Genomic DNA, 23679 nt, shown 5'->3' with positions numbered 1-23679 from the left:
AGGGTACAATCTACATTAACTGCAAGGAATACCACTGCATCAACTGCCAAGTCATGTGTAATACCCAAGGAATTATCTGGAATGTGAGTGCTGGCAACCCTGGCAGTTATCATGACTTCCATATCTGGCACACATCACAGCTGTACCAGATGTTTGCTGGGGACACATCCCATAAGGACATTTACTGGGCATGCTGGCTATGCCCTGGAACTGTGGCTGATGACACCCATCATAAGAGCACGCACACACCCATGGAAGAATGCCACAATGAGGCACATGCACAAACTAGGAACATCCTAGAGTGTATGTTTGTGCTTCTGAAGTCACGGTTCCAGTACCTAGATATATCCGGTGGAGCCCTGCAGTATAACCCACACACATGTACACAAATATTCACAATATGTGCTATGCTCCACAATCTGATCCTGCGGAAACAGCTGCATCAGGATCAGCAGGGGGAAGGGACACACAACCCTCCACCAATGCCCAGCTGCTGTCCCTGTAGGCAGATGTAGGTGTGTTCAGTATGCACTTGCTTTTGGCTAAGAGAAAATGCATAGTACACTCAATGACCACCTAAGGACCTAATACTGTTCTCCTACTCACATACATATAGTACAATTGATGCCAGGGAACTCACACAACCTGTACTTCCCCATGTATTGGCTGTGCACTGCTTGCATCAGACAGAGTCACCCCTGAACTAAAGGTGTGTCAACGGCTGCATTTGCAAGGTAAGTCCTGAGCCTAGAGTGTATTGTTTAATAATATTATGGCATATCCTTGTATTTCCTAACTTGGTACAGTAAGCAAATAAATAGTGGTGGACTTGTACAGAAAGTACCTTAACGTGTGACAACAGACAGTTATGTTACTTATATTTTGTACATTAGTAATTAGGCCTCAGGCATGAAAGATCCACATAGTCATACTTGTAAAGAATTCTGATGTTCCCTGCATGGCCACAGTTTAGCATCATACCTTAGTACTGGTAAATCATTAAATATAGAAGTTAGAAAGTGATGTTACATATTGCAGTTTCAGATTTTTTTGTGCCACAACAGTAACTGAGCTTTGTTCCCCACCTCCCAAAAGAGGAGTGTACCCTTGCTCCTGCCCTTACAGTAAGTCAACTATGTTACCAACAAAAGAACAGTATATGTGTATTTGTGCCATCCAACCTGGACTTCATTTGTTGGTAAATGCACATCATATTATTCTCAGTTAATATCCCCTCTCATATTAAGGACAACCATATAGAATGGCTTACACACTGCATGTGTTAGATAACTGATAAATGATCACAGACAGGTAACACAGAGATGTATATTTGTAAGCATAATCATGACAGCTTGTGTGATCACTAACTGCTCTATGTCCAAATATAGTAAAGAGAATTAAATGTACAAGTCATAGCTGATGGTTTGATAGCAGTGTAGATACTGATGTAACTGATTGGGTGAAGAATGACTTTCCATTTTGTTGATGAAAAGCTGGTTGTGTGGCCAAGAGGACTCCCCAAATACATTTGGCTAAGCTTACGTTGTTTGCATGATGTTCAGCATTGAGGAAATGGGAAAACAGATGTCCTAGAAAGCAGACACCCAAAGATAGAAAATGGATACATTCAATTAATGCCCTTAGCCATCATGAAAATCCAGCCTGGATTACAGATGAGACTGGGGTATAGTAACAAGTATTAGCAATGCACCTCACTTTTGTGTAGTGCTTCTACGTGCACAAACAGGTCTAGGTCACATGCGTGTACACTTTGTTAACCATTGCACAAATCCAATGCTCTTTGTGCTATGGAATTGTATATATAACAGTTTATTATTGCTGTTTATTGTCCGTTTCCTTTGTATAAAACTACATGTGGAAACATTGCAAACTAAGGGCACAATATACTATAGTAAGCTACAGTATAATATACTATAATATACTATAGTATGCTATAGTATAATATACTGTAATATAATATAATATACTATAATATAATATACTATAATATACTATACTATACAATATAATATAATATAATATAATATAATATAATATAATATAATATATATGTTATGACAATAATAATATATGATAATTACAACGCATTCATTTGTCCCCTGCCCCCCAATCCACAAGCACTACAACCTTGGGGTCTCATTACCTTTTCCGCAAATATATCAACCACATTACAAAGTATTATACATAATGTTGTGTGCTCATTCATGGATAGGGCACTTGGTGGTGGTCACAGCCTTGCTCTGCAAAAGTCAAACAGTCAAGTATGCTCAGTAAGGGTACTTGTGTTGTTACACAGCTTGGCTTCCACAATGACACTATGAAGCAATGTACCTATGCAGGCCTCCCAACCTCTTGTCTCCCACATGGCCTGTCGATCTTATCTACTGAAAGTGCATTACAGTGAGAGTCGGGATCCAGACCTATGTAGTCATATCTCATGTGTACTATACTAATAGCTTCTACTGTGTATGTCGTAGATTGATTTTCCGAATTTCAACTAGTTCTCCAATTTTTATACTTCCTATTTTTTTTGGACCACTGGCACTGCTTAGCACAAATGGCTTTGGCTATACACATTTTTTTTGTATGTAGAGCGGCAGTGCACAAACCATACGAATGTGCCACCCCATGTAGCAGACAGGATGCAGACAGCCACACACATACACCGGATGCATTCAATTCATGCTTGGCCATCATGCAAACACATTTCCCAGCAGTGTGCACTGCCACATTACATGTTTGCATGATGGTAAGCGATGCCAAACACTTTCAAATTTTGCAAATCTAAAATGTGTACACTACCAGTAAATGCAATACCTGCAATTGGCAGGAAAACGTTATTCTACAATGGTCTTGATCTGGGATAGGCATGATGGTGTTTCTGGAGAGTTTTTGAGATTCTGTGCTCAAAATTGGGGTGTCCAGGCAAACAAAGTGTTTGATGGACTACTAGTCAATGAAGATGGGCCCAGGCTGTTATAAAGGGACTTTTGTGGCTCACAGTACAAAGCAGAGGCATGGAATACTCTGGCCCAGGCTACTGGTATCCCACCACACTGGGAACAATGTAGAAACCACAACAGAGACCACAGGATGAGGAATAGGGATACTCTCAACCATTGGATCGAGGGATGTAGAACTGAGGGTACCCCACAGATGTGTAAGTATCACTTACAGAGACTACTTGTCAGAGTTAAAAGCTGGATATAGTCAAGATTGGTATACTTAATGGTATTCTGTTGTGTTCTTTTGTTTTCGCAGCCATCCAGACTGGGCACTGAATGTGCAAACCCATGCCACTAGATTGGCATGGATGTGAGATGCATGTGATATGCATGCATCCCAACAGTGGGGTTATTGTAGCATTAAAAGTTATGACTCATTTATTACTTATAGGTTCATAGGTTCATAGGTTCATTCTGTCCAGCAGTGACCCAGAGATGATTCAACCTATGATCTCCCATCCACAGGTCTAGCTTTCTCTTGAACAGAGTCAGCGAGGTGCTCTGCCTCACATGGACGGGTTTTTTATTCCCAGCATAGGAAGTCTCTGTTGGTGAAGAACATCATTGGTCTGATAAGTGAAGAGTACAGGGGAAATGACCTCACTAGATCTGGATGAAGGCCACTGTCAACCTGGGTCCCCAGGTCCCCTGAACCTCTTCTGTCTGTGTGGTGTGGCACCCACCTATGGTAGCTTGCCATGGCTCTGGCACCAGCTATCTGTTTCAGTGAGTCCTTCACTGAGGATATCCCGTGTCCGATGATGCACTTTCCAGGCCAGTTTGCAGTCATCTGCAAACTTTGTCCAACTCTAACCCTGTGGGTTCTGTCCTTAAGCCAGTTTGCAGCCATCTTGAAGGTCAAGGTAGGCTGTATGGACTGCCTTTCCTCATCAATGGCCTTGGTGACTATTTCATGATCTTCCCTTGACAAAGCCCAACTGGGTCGGTCCAATGTGTGCAAGTCCCCCTATATCTTTTTTATGAGCTCCATTATGATCCTCTCCCATAGCTTTGCAGACTAGACTTGTTTTGCACTGAACCTGTCTGCCAGTATGTTGGCAATGTCTGTGGGTTCAGTGATTTTTGTATCATTTTGGACTAATTCTGAGCATATCTGTGAGTTTCCACCCAGGTTCCTAACATAGCTGAAAAAGGCCTTATGATTGTCCTTTGAATTCATGGCAATTTTTCTCTCAAAATTGGCCTTAGTTGATTTTATGAGTGCTCGTATTTTTTTACTAATAATGATCATTTATGGATTTTGTTCTATCATGTAATAGCTTTCTCCTCTTATTGTAAAGTTTGTTAATGGCTGTGGTCCACCAGATTGCCCTTTGTGGAAAGAGTCTTGGTTTTATTTGGGATTGCCTGATCCATGCAGTCCTGGAGGTGTTCATAGAAGGCATTTGTAAGGGCTTGGTTGTGGTTTCCTCTGACTCAGGGGCCTTGAAGGATACCACACCAGTCTTGAGTAGTGTGAAGTTTGCTTTAGAGAAGTTCTTCACTATGGTCTTTTGTTTGGGATGTGGATTTCCAGTGAGATTAGTTTATGATCAGATCTCACCAATGAGGATATACTTCGGTGTGGAGCATTTTGTCCCCATGTTTGTGACAATGAGATCTAGTATATTTTCTCCTCTCGTGGGAACAGTGACTAGCTGTTCCATGGCATTTGAATTTATGAACTCCAGGAACCGTTGGGCTAGAAAGTTAGGGCTTGAGTAATGTTCCCAGTCTATATTCGGGTAGTTGAAGTCACCCAATATGATGGTGTTTGGAGATACATTTATACCCTCCAGTGTCTTCAGGAAGGCTGTGTGGGGTTCCTGAGTTTGAGAGGGTGGCCTGTAGCATGCTACAATTTGTAGAGCAGTTTGCCTATGGTTAGTTGCACCTGGGTGGTTTGCTTCATGCGTTGCCACCAACCTGGAGGTGTGAGTATCCTTTATGAATATGGATACACCCTCCTTTTGTGGAGTGGTCGGTTTTTTGGGCCAGAATGCATGATATGAGGTAAAACCTAATAGTGGGTGCTCTCAGGAGCCTTGAACCAGGTTTCAGTTACAGCACAGACATCGATGTTCTCCATACTGAGAAGGGCCTTTTGAGATTTAGACTTCTGGCATTGAGCAGCATTACCCTCAATTTCTTCCCATTTTTGTTTTCTAGGGTGGTAGGTTTAGAATTTGAGCCTTGCCTAAAAAGGCACTATGGGGTGGCAAGAGCCTTAGCCAATATCCGAATCCCAGGGTGACAGGTGCGTCAAGCATGTCATCCCAGGCAGACAGACACTGGATCCCCTTTGAATGACACCAGACATTAAGCCAATTGTTAAAGCTGATCATCTTGTCTCTATATTGTGGCATCATTCTTGGTGAAGGAAGGATACTGCTCAGGGTTAGGGTCATACCTGCCTGGGCTACATAATCAGAGAGCTCCTCTATGTCTCTTTTCATGCAGTCCAGGGAGGTACGCTCACACCAGCATGGACAATGACTGTGTCATATTTGTACTTGCTGTGGAGTGACCCAGTGCTTGTGTTATGTGGCGGATTCTAGCGGCAGCTTACTGTGACCCTCTCCTTGTTCAGCCTGGTGAGTGGGACGTCAGTGTGTCTGACTATGGAGTCACCTATGACAAGTATGTTTGGTGTTGTATTTGGCCTTAAGGGCTGTGACTGCTTTGCACACTGCTTTTGTGGTTTATGTGTTGCTTGTGGGGTGTCTTGAGGTAGCAGTTGTTTGGGTGTCTGCTTTGGAGGCCTCTGCTGTTTAGGTAAATTCTACTCAGAGCCTCCGAGTATGTCTTTGTGTGTTTATGTGTTTGATTCAGTGGAGTGGTAGCATTATGTGAGGCTGGTTTTGTGGTGTGTGTAGTTGCCTTCTCCTCCTGTCTGGTCTTGCCAGTCCTGAGTTGAGAGAGCTCAGCCTCCAGTTTGGCTAAATAGCTGCATCTCTATTTGTGTTATGTGGGAGGAGGAGAGGGTTGTCTGTGTACATGAGGCAGTTATAACATTGCCTCAAGATTCCCAGATTCACCAGCTGGACCGGAGAGGAGATTGACAACTGACCTTTGGACATGCTAGAATAATATTGGGAAATCCTTAATTGAAAACAAGGGCCAGTGGGGAGTGAGGGTGTAGTGCTTTTAATTTTTAGTGCTGACTTATATAATTGCTTTAGTGAGCAAGTGCCAGGTAACTTGAGTGCAAGGTGTTACTAGTAAGTAAATGTAATAACGAGAAACAGTAACTTTCTTTGAACTGATAAAAGGAAATAACTAGAGTAAGCGCTGCGGATATCACTAGTGATCCACAGAAGCTGAGAAGTTGCGTATTAGGTGCAATTAGCTTCCACGGAAATAACAAGCAAACAAACAACAAGCATATAAACAAAGCTAGATTCAGTAGGCCTGGATCTAGTCTATGCTAGAGCAAACAAGGTGAACCTATTTCAGTAAGATACAGTTCAAATATTCAGGCACTATAAACCTCTAACCAGAAAATTCCCAGCTCAGAAGGGCAGAGTCCAGCCTCTTCTCCCACAAGAGTGCAGACCACGAACCTTCTTAATGTAAAATAACTGGCCTGAAGCCCAAGTGCCTAAACCAGAACTAATACACTTGGACACTGGGCTCTCAATCAGCAGTTCCCAACTTAGAAGGATGAAAGCTACCTGTCCTGCCACCACAGTGCTTGCCACAAACCTTCCTAATGTAAAACAACTGGTCTGAAGCCCAAGTGCTTAATCCAAAAGACTTGAATGATAGCTACACTTTAATCAAGTTACAACCAAGCAGTAATAAATACCATTGAATACTTTAGAGAATGTCTGGATTAGTGCTCAAGTTACACAAACAAAGCTAGATCCAGCAGGCCCGAATCCAGTCTATGCCACAGCAAACAAGGCGCACCAACTTCAGTAAGAAACAGTTCAGATATGCATGCACTATAAGCCTTTAACCAGAAATTCCCAGCTCAGAAGGGCAGAGTCCAGCCTCTCCTCCCACAAGAGTGCAGACCACGAACCCTCTTAATGTAAAATAACTGGTTTGAAAGCCCAAGTGCTTAAACCAGAATTAATACACTTTTAGAATAACAGACACTGAGCCCTCAATCAGCAGTTCTCAACCTAGAAGGATGTAAGCTACCTGTTCTGCCACAACAGTGCAGACCACAAACCCTCTCAGTGCAAAACAACTAACTGGTCCGAAGCCCAAGTGTTTAAACCAAAAGGCTTAGAATGAGTTACACCAAGCAGTAATAAATACAATTGAGTATTTTAAGATGATGCAAAAGTAAAAAGAAGTGGGTAAAAACACAAGGACAGTAAAAGCAGATGAATTTTTTTCTGAACAAGTGCTGAGATCAAAGAAACAGATTTGAGTGCTGAAACTAGAAAACTGGCTAGTTACAAGAAAAAAAAAACAAGCTAGAAGGCTTCCCTCAAACACAGAAGGGCTTGGGGGCTCAGAGCCTACAAATAGTCTGTACCACTTAACAAGAAAGGCAGGAAATAAGTTTTTCTATTTCCCAGATGCTCTCTTTGTACACAGTAGGAGTGCCTGAAATCAGAATATGATCTCACTGCACTCAGTTGAGTGAGCAAATGAGATGGGCCCAGAGGCAAGCTGAGGCGGGCAGTTTCAATGCCACTAAGATTAACACCAAAACAAAAACATGGCGGGTGGGTGGGAATAACTGAAGAGCAGAATAACCAGTTAAAATTCCTTCAACACTCCTTCATACACAGTTTAAATCAATTTAAATACTGTATTTTTTAAAAAAGTGCATAAAAAGGTACTTAAATTCTCTTATACGTCCAGTTGAATATAACCAAGTTCTTAGCGCTGAAGTTTTAAAGCAGGAATTATTTCACATGCACCAGTTTAAATATGCAAGGACAGGAAATCAATGAATGTGGCTACCCCACACCTGTAATTACTAGCAAATAACAAAATTCAGCCAACACTAGCTTTTAGTTCAAGTTACTGAAGAGCAGAATAACCAGTTAAAAATTCCTTCAACACTCCTTCATACACAGTTTAAATCAATTTAAATACTGTATTTTTAAAAAAAGTGCATAAAAGGTACTTAAATTCTCTTATCGTCCAGTTGAATATAACCAAGTTCTTAGCTTGCCAAGCTGAAGTTTTAAAGCAGGAATTATTTCACATGCACCAGTTTAAATATGCAAGGACAGGAAATCAATGAATGTGGCTACCCCACACCTGTAATTACTAGCAAATAACAAAATTCAGCCAACACTAGCTTTTAGTTCAAGTTACTGAAGAGCAGAATAACCAGTTAAAAATTCCTTCAACACTCCTTCATACACAGTTTAAATCAATTTAAATACTGTATTTTTAAAAAAAAAGTGCATAAAAAGGTACTTAAATTCTCTTATACGTCCAGTTGAATATAACCAAGTTCTTAGCTTGCCAAGCTGAAGTTTTAAAGCAGGAATTATTTCACATGCACCAGTTTAAATATGCAAGGACAGGAAATCAATGAATGTGGCTACCCCACACCTGTAATTACTAGCAAATAACAAAATTCAGCCAACACTAGCTTTTAGTTCAAGTTACTGAAGAGCAGAATAACCAGTTAAAAATTCCTTCAACACTCCTTCATACACAGTTTAAATCAATTTAAATACTGTATTTTTAAAAAAAGTGCATAAAAGGTACTTAAATTCTCTTATACGTCCAGTTGAATATAACCAAGTTCTTAGCTTGCCAAGCTGAAGTTTTAAAGCAGGAATTATTTCACATGCACCAGTTTAAATATGCAAGGACAGGAAATCAATGAATGTGGCTACCCCCACACCTGTAATTACTAGCAAATAACAAAATTCAGCCAACACTAGCTTTTAGTTCAAGTTACTGAAGAGCAGAATAACCAGTTAAAAATTCCTTCAACACTCCTTCATACACAGTTTAAATCAATTTAAATACTGTATTTTTAAAAAAAAGTGCATAAAAAGGTACTTAAATTCTCTTATACGTCCAGTTGAATATAACCAAGTTCTTAGCTTGCCAAGCTGAAGTTTTAAAGCAGGAATTATTTCACATGCACCAGTTTAAATATGCAAGGACAGGAAATCAATGAATGTGGCTACCCCCACACCTGTAATTACTAGCAAATAACAAAATTCAGCCAACACTAGCTTTTAGTTCAAGTTACTGAAGAGCAGAATAACCAGTTAAAAATTCCTTCAACACTCCTTCATACACAGTTTAAATCAATTTAAATACTGTATTTTTTTAAAAAAAAAAAGTGCATAAAAAGGTACTTAAATTCTCTTATACGTCCAGTTGAATATAACCAAGTTCTTAGCTGTATCAAGTTGAGCATTCATTTTTTAACTGTAATAGGGAAGTATGCATGCATTACTCGGGAGGGCAAACCAGTTCATTATTACAAAGTAGTCATAGGTTGTGCCATCAAAATCCACACTCCCCAAATATACTAAATATATATAATATATTGAAAATGTTAAGGTTACATCGATATTGCCATGTAACATCAGAGCTGTAAAGCACTGTCACCACTGGCTTGCTGTAAACTGTAACCAGTATATTTGGACCACGCATATGTGCAATGTATGCACACATCAAGGACTTCTTAATGCAATCTGTAGTATATTGTGCATCTGTTAGAAGCGGGTAGTCTGAATAGTAAACAAAGATAATTATTAGGAGTTTGTATTATTAAAAGTAAAGGTAACAAAACAGAGTAGAATAATTGTATCAATGCTTTGTATGTCACATATGAAGTTACTAATGTTCTCCCTTTTTTGTCTCACCCCAACCCGTTTTTATCTTTATTATTGTAGTGTTTTTGGGGGGTTATTATTTCCTCTTTTTTGTGTTTACTTTTTTTATTTTTTATTTTTCCCACAATACAGTGGGGTAGGACTGTCCCATGGGATCCACCTGCCCCTACTCCATCAGCTACAGCATTGCTGTCCAGCATGTCTGGTGCAGTACCTGATAGCACCCCTTCTGCCACCCCTGCACTACCCAGTTCCTCAGGTAGATCTGCCCTGGAGGGCAGGCCTATGGCTCCCTCTGGGGCAGTAGCATAGGGGGTGAGATTATCACCTGTGGGAAACTGCCAGCAATGAGCAGGAACATAACCATCTGTTCATGAGGTGTTGCTTTTACTGAGAACTCGAAGATTTCACCTGAGGTATTTGCTTCAGGGCGTGGGGATGGAGTTCCAGATCTTAGAGATGTATGAGAAATAGAGAGAATCATCAGCAGAGTTATTTTATTTAATTATTAAGAGTAGTTTTTTTTCTACTGACTGAAGAGGTATGTTTGGTGAGTGGTGTTGAAGGATATGAGTTAGGCAAGAACATTTTTCAGGCCTGAGAATAAGGTTATGTGTGGTAATCAGTTGAGATAGAGTCAGGTAATTTAGCAGTTATAGTCAGTGTACCTGCTTTAATGTTATACAGTGATGAGATATGCATGTCACAATAGCAGCAAATTTGGCTACTTTATTGTAGCATTGCTCATTAAGATTGGTTCATAGGTTCATAGCTGTATACTAGGCTAATGACTAATACAACATTTATAAGCCTAGTTGTGCAACCCAAATGTGACCCACAAATTTGGTTTATGTAGGGGGTAACTTACTGGCTGCCTCTGCCCATCAGAGGCATAGATGCCATACAAGGAGTGCATTTCCAATTACCCATCCACTGGCCCAAGTTGCTGTTAAATAGGGTTAGGGTGGAACTCTGCTTCACATGGATGGGGAGCCTGTTCCATTGAATGCGAATTCAATGAGAAATGTATCTGCCTTTCCAACATGTTCTATTTATGTCACAAGCAAAATGTATGTCTTTTAATATAGTAGTTCTGATGCTGTTTGTTTTGTGGATGTGCAAAAGGTTCATCAAAACAATGTACAGGGATGCCTTGTATGCCATGCGAAGATCACCTCTCAGAAGTTTGTGTGACAGAAACCAAGTAAAGAGTTATGGATGTGTGATGGGCAGCATAGGACATTGTGTTTGCTCCCTGTATTCTTTTTGTAAGGAACCATTGTGGACATTCCAGTTGCTGTGTGAGGCAGGTCAGGGGTCTATGGCATCAAAAAAGCCATTAATCAAATGGCTTTATAATTGAAAATGCCAGTAATAGAAGTGTGTTTTGTGAGATCATGGTACAGTGAAAATTGGAAAATTTGCCCTTTCCTCACTGTAGTGTGATCTCAGAGTTGGTATATATAATTAGTGGGGGGGGGGTGCAGCCCTCCACAAAAGCAAGTTCTATTACTGGCATTTTTTATTATAAAGCTGTTCTGTTAATGGCTTTTCCGATGCCGTAATATAGACTCCCAGGTCAGTTACATACTGAAGGGAGCATTATATTTTATGATTGGTCTGATGAGGGCCAAGTAAAGTGGTACAATGATCTCTCTGGAACAGGATGCTATGCCCTTGCTTATAAGTTGAGCAACAGAAAAGGATTTTCTTAATACCATGGATACGTGTTGGTCAAAGGCTAGGTTACTATCTACATCTATTCCCAGATCCCTGAGTAGTGAATCATCTTTTAAGGGTGTTTTACAATTGATGTAGTTGCCCGGGTTGACAGACTTCCCAAAAGGTACTCTAATGCCATTTTTGGTATTGAGTTTTAACCCATAGCTTTGGCACCAAGCATTTGCCTGTATTACATCTTCTTGAAGGGTGTTTTTTTTGGGGTGGAATTTGATGACTGCTCCTAGTTTGCAGTCATCTGCACACTTTGTTAGCCAGAGGCCTTTGGCACTGACTTTGACATTCGAGAAGTAGATGCCAAAGAAGAGTTGGCCTAGCACAGACCATCAAGGGACTTCACTGATAACTGGCCTCTTTGTGGAGGTGGTTTCACCAGTCCTAACCTCCTGGGTCCTATCCATGATCCAGCAACCTATCCAGGGTGTTATAAAGAGGTTTGTATCTAGTTCCATAAGTTGTTGACATGCATAATTGAGGTATTGTATTAAATGCTTTAACCAGAACTAGGGAAGCAGTATGAGCCATTTTCCCCTCATCCATTGCCTTAGTAACCTTTTCAAAGAAGTCCACCAGGTTCAGTAAGCATGACCTTCCTTTAACAAAGCCAAACTGGGATGGAGCCAGTGTCTGGTCTGCTATGTCTTTGTTGATAATTTCCATGATAATTATTTCCACGGCTTTGCAAATAGGACTAGTCAGACTAATGGATCTGTAGTTACCAGGATCTGTTTAAGGTCCTCCCTTATGAAATAGGATGGCTGTTGCAGTCCATACCTCTCAACCTCTTAGTGCAAGAAATATGGACAAAGCCCATCAAAATGGGGGGACAAAGGCCCATAAATAGGGACATATTTTAAATATTGCTCTTAGAAACTTAGAAAGTTGCTAGTGTAACAGGATTTGTTTTAACATACATTTTCTGAAGGATTTGAAGTCTGAAACTCAAATGTATGTCATTTAGTGACTTCAGTCCTCAGATCATCCCAGTCATTTGCCAGAAAACAACAAATTTTATGAGGAACAGACCAAAAATATGAGCCAAAAATCTGTACAGTTAAGATGCAGTCCTCCTTTCTTGTAGCATAAAGTCTGTTTTAAGATTATAGTTAAATATAAACTCCAGGGGCACAGTTAAATCATATCTTAGACTGTTCAAGAGGAATCCTGTGATGTTATCGGGACCCACAGAGGATGCATTCTTGGCTTCAATGAGCACAGCCAGTACAAACTCCCTAGTTATGGTTGGAGGTTTTATACTTTAGGGTATTTCTTAAGGATGATTGGGGTGGGGGTGGAGGTCGGTTGTAAAGTTGGAATTGAATTGTCCACTATCAGGTTTGCTATATTTCTAGGCTTGGTGAAGGTGGCACCATTAACCTCCAGAAGATTAATGATAATAGGGCTGCATAGAGGAGTGCTGGAAGGGGAAAAGTTGAAGCAATGTATTTTCTGGTAAAATCTTTCAGGTAAGGTTTTATCTTGTTCAGGGTACCATTTGTTGATGATTTTTTAAATTATATATTTTACATGGTAGTCAAATTTCAGGTTATCATCAATTATTACAACTAGCAGCTTAGTGGGGGGGGTGCTAATTCAATTTTATGTTTGTGGATGTTATAAAATTGCTTGGGACAAGTAGGATGTGTTTAAATTTTGGGGATTTAGAACAAGCTGAGACTCAGATATCCATGTTATAATACAGCAAAGGGAATCCTGGGTTAGGTGATGTAGTATATACATTTTTAGCATAGATCAGAATGGAGTCATTTGCAAATTACATGACTGCTTACTGAGTGGAAGTCTTTCACAAATATGTTGAATAAGATGGGGCTTATAATAGAGCCATAAGAGAACTCTCACTGCTATGTGAAGGAAAGAAGAGATGTTATTTTGCCATTTAACAGTCTGTTGACTGCAGAATAAGTTTTCCTTATTTCAGTTTTGATTTATAGTGGGACTATTGATAGCATTGCTAATGGTCTGTAGTAATAAGGATCTACTATCATCTGCTGATTCTAGAGCACAATGTTTTTTTTTTTATCTTTGAGACAAATATTTATCATACAATTGTGATAGAGGTGGCTATGTCCTTAGTCAATCTAATTTTAGGTATGTGGGAGGAGTTTAATATCTAAATGACTTTCTACATGAATAACATTAGTACATATTATATTTGCATTTACTTATGACAGTTTTGTTGCAAGACTTGTTATTAATCTTTCATTTATTTATCCTGCATTGACTGGGTTAGTCCCCCTAGGCTAGTAGCCTCTTTTCATGTGAGAGCTGAGGTGGCATTTATACTATTAGAGGAAATTTGTCATAAACATTGGGGAACTTTCTCCATTCATTATGGTACTCATAGTGCATGCAGCTAATGAGTGCTAGCATCCCTCCCTTGTGTGAAGGCAGCTGGGAGAATGGTACATAAGGATGGTGACAGAAGGAAGTGGAGCTGAGGAGAATGCCATCTCTGTAGTTATGTTTTCTTCTACAATAGAAGAAAATGTTGTTTGGGTTGTTGACAAAGGAAATCAGATGGAAGATTCTGAGGAAATCTTCCAAAAGGAGTTATATGAAGTGTTGAAGATCAAGGTAGAAATTATAATTACAACCCTGTAGTCAGGATGGTTGCATGACTTTATATGGGATAATTTGTTGGAACAGAGTGAACTAGAGACAAGAAAGGAACTTTATGATGTGAAATAAGTGAGAAATTAAGCAGCAGAGAAGAAAGGCAGAAGAAATCATTCATGGAAATAGTAGGGATGAAAAAAAGAATAAGACAATGACAATAAGAAGATAGAAGAATTAGAAAAGAAGAACTATATTGTAATAATTCAATGTAAAGAAGAAACTGAGTTATGTATGAAATTTGGGACAAGATAGTTTTGCCTTTAGGCATAAAGGCACAGGAGGTGCAAGCATTTATTTTAATAAACAAAGAAACATGCTGTGACATTTTCTTTGAGACTGATGAGGTTTTAGAAGCTTTTCTAAAGATGTATGGAGAGAAAAAAGACATTTATACGTGGAACAATTATGTAGTCAAGACATTTTTTGAGAAATGCAGAAAAAAATCAACACACAATTTTGTACAGAGGCTGAGAGACTGTTAAAATATTTACTTAAGAACTTTTGCATGAAGTAAAAGATATTTCAAAAGGTTTTGATAATAGAGGACTTTGGATAGGTGCTTTAAACAGCAATATTATTTTGAAAATAGAGAATTTAAAAATTCTACATATTCCAACTATAATTAATGTTGATGGGATGAGAGCTTTTAAGTATTGGGGACAACCAAGAACATGATTTTTGTGGGAAAGCGGGACATTTTGTGAACAGTTGTGATAAAATGATGTTATGTAAAGACATTGGTCATAATACAAAAAAAATTAAAGAAATATGTTATACATGTAAGCAAATGGGTCATGTATAGATGGGTTGTGAGGAGGAGATGAGGTTATATTGTGAAATAAAACAACAAAACAGAAATAAAAATGAAATATTACAATTAGAGGAACAAAAACAGAGGAAAGAGAAAGTAGTGACACATCAAGAAGAAAATTTGGATAATATACAAAAAAGGGAAGGAGAAAGGGAGAGTGATTTAGAGATCATTAATGAAGAGGATATAAATTGGAAAGTGGTTAAGAAGAAAAATATAAGTGGAAAAAGAGTTAAACATAGGAAAAGAAAATTTCAGGAAATGGAGATAAAAGCTAAGAAGATAGGAAATTGATAATTATAACAATCTCTGGCAGATTTGAAAGAAGAAGAACAAATAATCTTAGAATATTATCAATTATTGTTAATACTATTAAGAATATAGTTATGAGAGTTGGAATAATGGAATGGTGTAATAAGTGTAACGGAGATATAATAGTATTAGTAGATATTATAATTTTAAATAATTAAGAAAAAGAACAAACAGGAATACAATGGCCAGGTGGTATAATATGGAATTTGGAACAAGAAAGTTGTTCAGGAAGTGCTGCATTATATACAAAAGGAATGCACATTCTAGACTGTACTTTAATTAAATTAGGAAGGTTGATGGTAGTAGATTTTAGATAGGAAAAGAAAATGTATAGATTAAATGCAATATATAAGTGCTATATAAAGACGGAGAAATTATTTGTTGTTGTATATATTATAATAAATATGGATATTATAGCAACAGTTGATTTTAATTGTAATTTAAGAAATGAAAAACAAAAATATAGAACTGATAATAAAGTAATGGAAGAGATGATAAATGTGGGAATTTAAAATAATGGAATTTAATCATTTAACAATTACAATTTTTTATAAGACCTGGTCAGAATGGTGGATAACACTTAAAGAAAAATATAAAAAGAAGTACTTTATATAGGAGAATGAAAAAAGACGAAAATATAAAAAAGGAATATGGGCAAATTCAAAAGCATATTTTAAGTTGTTTAGACAGGAATGAATGGGATTGTTTTAGGAAAAGAAGAAGGAATTTATCAGAAAAATTAAGAGAAAATTAAAGAGCTATTGGAAAGGCAAAAATATTTTCTACATGGAAAGAAGGAAGAGGTAAAACCATACCAGAGTACTAAAGTAAAGGAAGATGGTGGTATAATGAGGGAAATGAAAAGTAATAATGGGAAAATTGAAAAAGAGCAATCTAAAATAATGGATGTTGTAATTACTTATGTGAAAGAAGTGGTAAAAGGAAAAGGCCTAAAAGGGAAAAGTTTGTGGAAGGTAAAACAGTTTTCAAAAGAAATAAACAAAGAACTGGAATAGCAGATTACAGTAGCAGAACTAGATAAAGTAATTAAAAGTATAAATGTAGATACAGCAGCTGGATTGGATGGTATAAGATATCAAATGCATGTAAAGTTAATGTCATGGCAAAAAAAAAAGACTAATGAAATTATATAATGAATGGTTAAATAATGTGAGAACTTATGAAGAAATATGTTAAGATAGGGTTCCTATTACAAGACCAAAGACGCATTCTTTCGAATGCGTCTTGGTTGAACTTAAAAAACTGAAAAGGCAAAATATAAAAGTGGCTTTTAAGCAAATTCTTTCCCTGGGAAAGCATTTGCTTGGCTGCTTCATTACTTTGCTGTTTTCAGCACTGTAGTGCGATCTCAGAGTTGGTATATTTAAGTAGGATGGGTGTGGGGGGCACAGCCCCCTGCATTAGGGGGTGTGGGGGCAAAGCCCCCCACTTAATGTAATGTTTAATGTGTTTTCTATTGTCTTTTTTGTTGGTTCTGACAGTTCCACATTGTAAACTTTCGCTTGCATAGGGTTGATTAATCACCGTTCGCTTTTTTAAGCATTTGGTGATGTAATATAGATCCTGAACATGTGATGATATTTATATGAAAGAAGGGAGAGAAGGATGAAATAAAAAAATGGATGCCTATAATGCTGAATAATTGTGACTATAAATTGTTTATGTAATTAATACAAAAAAGATGAAAAGATAAATTACATTACATAATAGAAAATATTTATGGGGTCAGAGGAAATGGGATTCAAGCAGTATTAATGATACTTAGGGAAATAGTAGATGATATAAAGAAAGAATAAACAGAACTAAAATTAATAGCAGCAGATATAAATAAAGAATTCAATTCAATAGAGCATAATATTTTATGGCAATTAATGGAAGAATATAACTTCAGTATAAAAATAAAAAAAAAACATATGAAACAGTATATAAAATAGCAATATTAAATTTTTGGTAAATGGTTGGTTTAGTGAAGGAATAAAGATAAAAAGAGGTGTAAAACAGGGATATCCATTAAGTGATATTTTGTTCATAACAGTTATAATAAAAGGATTAAATGAGGATCTGGATGAGAGTAAATATATACAAGAAGTAGGGATAAAATACCCTGTTATTATGTCTTATGTTGATGACATAATATTAACAGAAAAAAATGGAAAAGAGATGGAAAAAGTAATTATGAATGTACTTAGTAGATTACAAGAGGTTGGAATAAATATTAGCAAAGAAAATTTTAAAGGTACAGTGGGTGATAAAGAACTGGAATGTGTGCAATTTGGGAAAACAATATCAGCATTAGGAATTACATTTTGAGAATATGACATAATAAAAGAGCAATGGGAGAAAATATTGAGACTTTTACAAGGACTTAAAATTATGTGGAGTAGGTATAACTTGTCATTAAATAAAAAAGTATATTTAATAAATACAATATGGATGGGGAAGGTTTACTATCAAAATGTGGAAAATCTAAACAATTTTCCACATTTTGACCAAATTCCATTTCTGAATTTGGTAATACAGAATTACCAAAATGTTGGAAATGGTAACCACAGAATCAACATTCTAACACTGGAAGTTTCAATACTGAATATCCAGATTATCTGTAATGTGTTTGTGGGGGGAGGTCAAGCTCCCCTGCACCCCCACACCCTTGGCATATTATATATTCCAACTCCAAGATCACACTAGGGTGAGGAGAAGGGTAACTTTCCCAATCCTCACTGTAATGCAATCTGTTAGAACATCGATCCTACATCAGAGAATGTACACTACCATTCGCTAATGAAGATTTGAACATTTCTGGATCAGCATTATAGAAACTGGAAAACACGTATTTCATCATCCAAGTTTCTTGTAAGTGCCATTCCACATTTTTATAGTAACTGATAGGAAAAACATTATATCTATCTAGTATGTCTATATTTATACCTATATATATATATCTAGCTATCTATCTATATATATATATTAATCTGTATATGTATATATATATATATATATATATATATATATATATATATATAAATAAGTTTTGTATATGGAAAAGGAAAAAGGGGGGGTTGGGCTTACTGAACCTGATAGTTTGTGGAGCATCTTTAAATTTATATAAGGTTTTGAGATGGATAAGTGGAAAAGAGAATAAGTTGGTAATAAATCTTTGGGAACATTTAACAGAAGAAAAAAAATCAAAGTTATAAAGCAAAGGAATAGATGGTGTATGAAAAATGTGGCATATCAAGTTTTTTTATGGAGTTTGCAAATTAATAAGCTATTAATTAAAGGAAATGCCTTATAAAAAGTGGATGAGAGAGTTTGTGTATATTGTAGGGAACTGGAGATAACTGAACATGTTTTTGACATGTAAAAGAGTTAAAAATGTCTGGAAAAAATAATAGAAAACAAAATAGTTCAGGAATTGCAAGATTATAAGCAAATAAATGGGGACATGATTTGGTATGTTTTTTATAGACAGCATAGCAAAGAATATGTTAATAATCTGGTTAAACTCTTTGGTATAATTTACAGTATATGATCTGGCATGCATCGTTAAATGTGGTTATGTTTAATGGTAAATGGATTTTGCCAAATATTATAAGGAAAATCAAGTGGTGGTTATGGAGAAAAGAGTTGGGGTCTGTATGAATGTAATAATCTTTTAGTAATTAATGTTGAAGTACGAGATGTCAGTTATTTTTATAAATATGTAAATATGTAAATGAATATATTGTAAATAAGCTGTAAATAAAAATTCCATACACTTTTTGATAAGTTCCATGGGTTCATTTACATGTCTGAGCTACCACCAACTCAAGCAGATAGGACCTCAGTTTAACATCTCATATGAAGGATGGATCTGAAGTGGTTTTAAATTTTTAATTTAACATGAATGTTAAACATAATTTGTTTTCTGAATAGGTGTCTTGTTTAAAATGACAGAATGATATCCCTTAAGCACAAGGTTATTTCAGATGGTATTGAAAATAAAGACCTTGCTACATTCTAACAGTATGCTTTCAGTACATGAAAAGCAATGTGATAAAGTTTTAGCTTGTAACAACCTCTAGATTAGTTATCAGTGTCAAAGAATTTCAGGATGTTTGACTGGAATTTAAAAGGGACAGATTCCAAAAGACTTTCTCTGAGTGTAAGTACATCTCAGTTTCCAAAACACTTGCTCTCAGTCTAAGTGACTTACTCCTGTGTAATACACTAGAATGAGTCATTTACACTGAGATCAAGTCTTTTAGAATTGAGCCCAAAGAGTTTCCTTGATAGGGGATGGTCTGTGGAAGTTGATAGATATATTGAGGAACTAAGTGTGGAGGACATATTTATCAAGAAATGATAATGGAAATACTCAAATTATGACTCAGAAACAGAGCATCAATGTTTTACAGGGTAACTCACAGCAGAAACGTTAAGGCCACACATGCGATTATTTGTAACACCTGGCATATTTTTACAGGAGTGGAAGAAATTAATATTAGTCACCGAAGATAATCCAGAGTTTAAACACAAAAGGACCTATGATTTAAAGGAGATGTTTATGAAAAAGTATATTGACCAAATTTCCATTAATATTAAATAAGTAGCGGCATTTTATAACTGTGCCCACTGCAAAAATGCTGGTAAATGCCATGTTTTTATTCATCAGTTTAATAAAAAAAGCTATTATTCTATGATGTATTCTAAACGTATTAGCATGTTTGCACTGCAGCTATCTATAGTAATTGCTATGTATTTTATGCTGGAAAAACTTGCAATGTGTTAAAGGAACATGTTTGTGATCCATCTATGCCAATAGACGGATAACTATGGACAATGTTTTTTATAAAAAGAATTGGTGATAGTCATTTATTTTTGTTCCACATATTGTATATTCTTGCATGAGTCATTGGGGAGCTGATTTAAATAATGAATTGTTCACTTAAAAAAAATGTGTTTTTAGACTTCCTTAATTTTCATGATATTAATATTAATTGCTTGAAACTTCTGGTGCTACTAATGTCTGAATGCTTGATGGTGTGTTCTTTACTTCTGTCTCATAATTCAGATCCAGGCAATGCTGGACATGAAGTTGTGGTTTAGGGCCATCAGGTGCCCACTGAGCTGGGGTTGGGTCTTGGCTGGCCTCCCTTCTCCTCAGGGGGAGAAGCACCTGCTGTAGGGACATTGGTAGTGTACTTATTTTCTCATGGGGATTACTGGACTTGTTCTGAATTCCTCCTGTTCATGGATTCTTAGCAGGTTGGTCCCCACCATCCTTACTCTTTGGGTGGTCTATTCCTGTGGTCTTGATGGACCATGTGTCTGCTTCTTGCCACAAGGAAGAATTAATTTCACAGAATACTACAAATTCTAGGTTGCCTCTTTCTTTTCTCATTATGATGGATTGGAATCTGTGGGTTGTCTTCCCAAGCATCAAGTGGTGCAGGTTTGATTTCCAGACTTGGAACACTTGGGTCACCAATTTTCTTCACATATTAGTATGGACTGACCCTTTTTTGCTCTACTACCCAGTGCAGCGTGGAGGGCTTCAGAGATAAAAGTTGCCCTGTAAGATTCCTAATATACTCCATGTTTCTTCGGGTATTAGTGCAGTCCTGCTAGGACTCCCTGGGGCTTTTGGTTTAGAGTGAATGCATGCCTGTATTTAATGTCTTGGGATTAGTCAATGTGATTTCTTCCTACTACAAAGGACAGATCTCCTTTTTTTGGCACCTGACAAATGCCCATGTCCGGTGAGGCCCATCAGTCATTTGTTGGGTTGCAAAAGGAGGAGATTAAAGCTGCTGGAGTGCGAACTGTAACACATCTTCATGGTAATGCATGGCCATTTCTACCTTTTTATATTACTTGGTCAAAGTTGTCAGATAGTTTTCTGGATACTTGTTGCTAAAATTTGTCTCCACTTGAAGGTATTGGGAAAAAGGACATGCACTTACTCCCTGATAGAGGGCAGGATGGTAACTTAGTACCAGTTGGTTGCTAACTGTTTTGATGCTAGCTGCCTCATATTCCTTATGTAGATTGTCCCATTGTGGTGTCTTTAACTTCTGATTCTAAATGTGAACTTTCCCTGTATAAGTCTCCCTTATTTTACAGAGTGGGTGCTCAACTGATGGTAATTTTCTTCCTGATATTTTGCCCTATATCATACATCCAAACTGTTTAGAACATACAGGTAGATGCCTTTCTGACTTATTGTGGTTAGGGACCATCCTCTCTCCTCTTCTCTTTTCTCCTGAAAACAAAAAGGGTCACATCCTTGGGCAAGTGCTTCATCTGCCATTTTCCTGCTAAACTGCATGACAGGGGTTTATCATTTCTGAAAAAGCCATTTCTTCAGTTGGGGATGTCTCCTCAAATTCAGCTGGTTCTAAGCTGGATTTGTACTTTGTTGTCCCCACTGGTAAAGTGAGAAGCTTACATTCATCTTTACCTTAGGTGAGGGACATTACTCTTTCTATGTCATGGGCTGTTCTATCTACTGGCCTAAGCTGTGATCTTGTCTAACCCTCTAAGAGTTGCTGTCTACAATGTTTGTTTGGCTTGACCATGGCTTAGTTGCCTTGGCCTTCTGACATTCCATAGCCTGGCAGCTTTCTCCATATGTGGGCTTTGGAGACAGCTTTTTCACTTGGTGTTTCCAGTACTCAGCCTTCTAGCTGGCCCTAGTGCATGGGATAGAAGGGAAATAATGTGAAAAGAGAATAGAAGAACTAAAGTTTCTCTCACTAGAGACCAGAAAAGGCTGGGGTGACATGATATGTGTACACATGATCATGTCATGGATATGTGAAGTGGGTATAATGAACTAGAAGGACACAACAAGGACCAGGGGCATGTGAAGCAGATTGCAGAGACCAGCTACTCTCTAGATCTGTGAAAGGGCATCATTACTGAGAGGTGTGTAAGGGAAATGAATGGACAACTACAGTGTATGATCGAGGGGGAAATTGCAAAGTCATTCAGGGGGCAAAGGGCAGGTGGTAAAGAGGAGATGGGGGATTAGAGTGAAGGGAAAGCAGAATCTGTTTGACTAGTGTGACTTTGACAGTGTTCCTGGTGTGAGTCTGGGAAAGGGCCATATGTAAAGGTACTCTACCCTTGATAACAAGCACAAATAAATACATAAGTGAGTAAAATGTTAAATGTCCTTAAAGGGAAAACTAAACAGGTGTGTCATCTCCTTCTGCCATGCAGAAAACATAATGTAATGAATAAGGTGCATGTTACTAATTCAATGATTTCTTAAATCTTAATGAATTACATTCATTGTTTTTTTTAATCTGTTAGAATATAAACACTTATCTCATTATTTCATTATTCATTTACTGATATGATCCTCTTCTATGCCACAGTGAAGCTTGAGCTCACTGTAGCAAGAAACAAGAATAAGACATACAACTATTCTTGAATAAAAGCCATCCAAAGCAAGGGACACACACACACACACACACACACACACACACACACACACACACACACACACACACACACACACACACACACACACACACACACACACACACACACACACACACACACACACTCATAAACGCACATGGATATAGTTACTGATAATTTAGAAGATTACCAACTCACGTATGCACATGCCTGTGTGTCTTTAGAATATGGAAGGAAGCCAGAGTTCCTCATAAAATGGAAGTATGTGCAGAGGTGAGACAGACTGTACTACAGAAACACTCAGGGAATGAACTAGAGAACTAAGCACCAAGGGAGCAGCAACACTCCCCTCAGCACCACTGCACCATGCTTATGTCATACTCTGACATACAAATGAATGTATCTACAGTGATTCCTGAAGCAGAATATGAAACATTAACAGTGGCATGAAATAATGCCAACCAAAGGCATTAAAGAACAGAAAATCTGTAGGAATTCACTAGAATAAATACCAGGAATTTCAGGAATCAATAAGTGTACACTGTTACCTATTGAAAATGGCACAAATGCATCTTGTTTCACAAACTCTCCGCTGTCATTGAGGAAGTTGGCAGGGTTGAATTCATGGGGAAACTTCCACTGAGTCTCCTCACGATGAACAGAGTTCAAGTTTACCATCACCCTGGTATTCTGTAGAAAAAGAAAGTAAAGAGGTAATGTTTCTGCTTTTTTGCAGAACAAAGCACCTTCTTTTAAACAGAGGTGCCTTCATTCAACTAATTCTCAAGTAAAGTAAACTCAGCAATGGCTTCTTAAATGGAAATAATCAAAACACGCATCGCTGACTCTGCATTTGCAAAAGTCTTGATAAAACATATAACTATAAATCTTTCATTTACACTAAAACTAATAACCAAACAAATGCTGCAGCCCTGCACATGCTACT

At 37.6% G+C, this 23679-nt stretch overlaps 1 protein-coding gene across 1 annotated transcript in view; it reads right to left on the bottom strand.

Annotated features, from left to right (window-relative positions):
- LOC122809621 (cytochrome P450 2J6-like) overlaps positions 1-23679 on the bottom strand; it is a 587708-nt gene that overhangs the window by 6073 nt on the left and 557956 nt on the right. Inside the window, exon 8 of the mRNA XM_044081253.1 lies at positions 23282-23423. Coding sequence (XP_043937188.1) covers positions 23282-23423 — 142 coding nt within the window. The remainder of the gene's footprint in view (positions 1-23281; positions 23424-23679) is intronic.

The sequence above is a fragment of the Protopterus annectens genome, chromosome 8.part0 (assembly GCF_019279795.1).
Source record: "Protopterus annectens isolate FY-2018-M chromosome 8.part0, PAN1.0, whole genome shotgun sequence".
NCBI classification, from domain to species: Eukaryota; Metazoa; Chordata; order Ceratodontiformes; family Protopteridae; genus Protopterus; species Protopterus annectens.
This window is presented reverse-complemented; position numbering and strand designations above follow the sequence as displayed.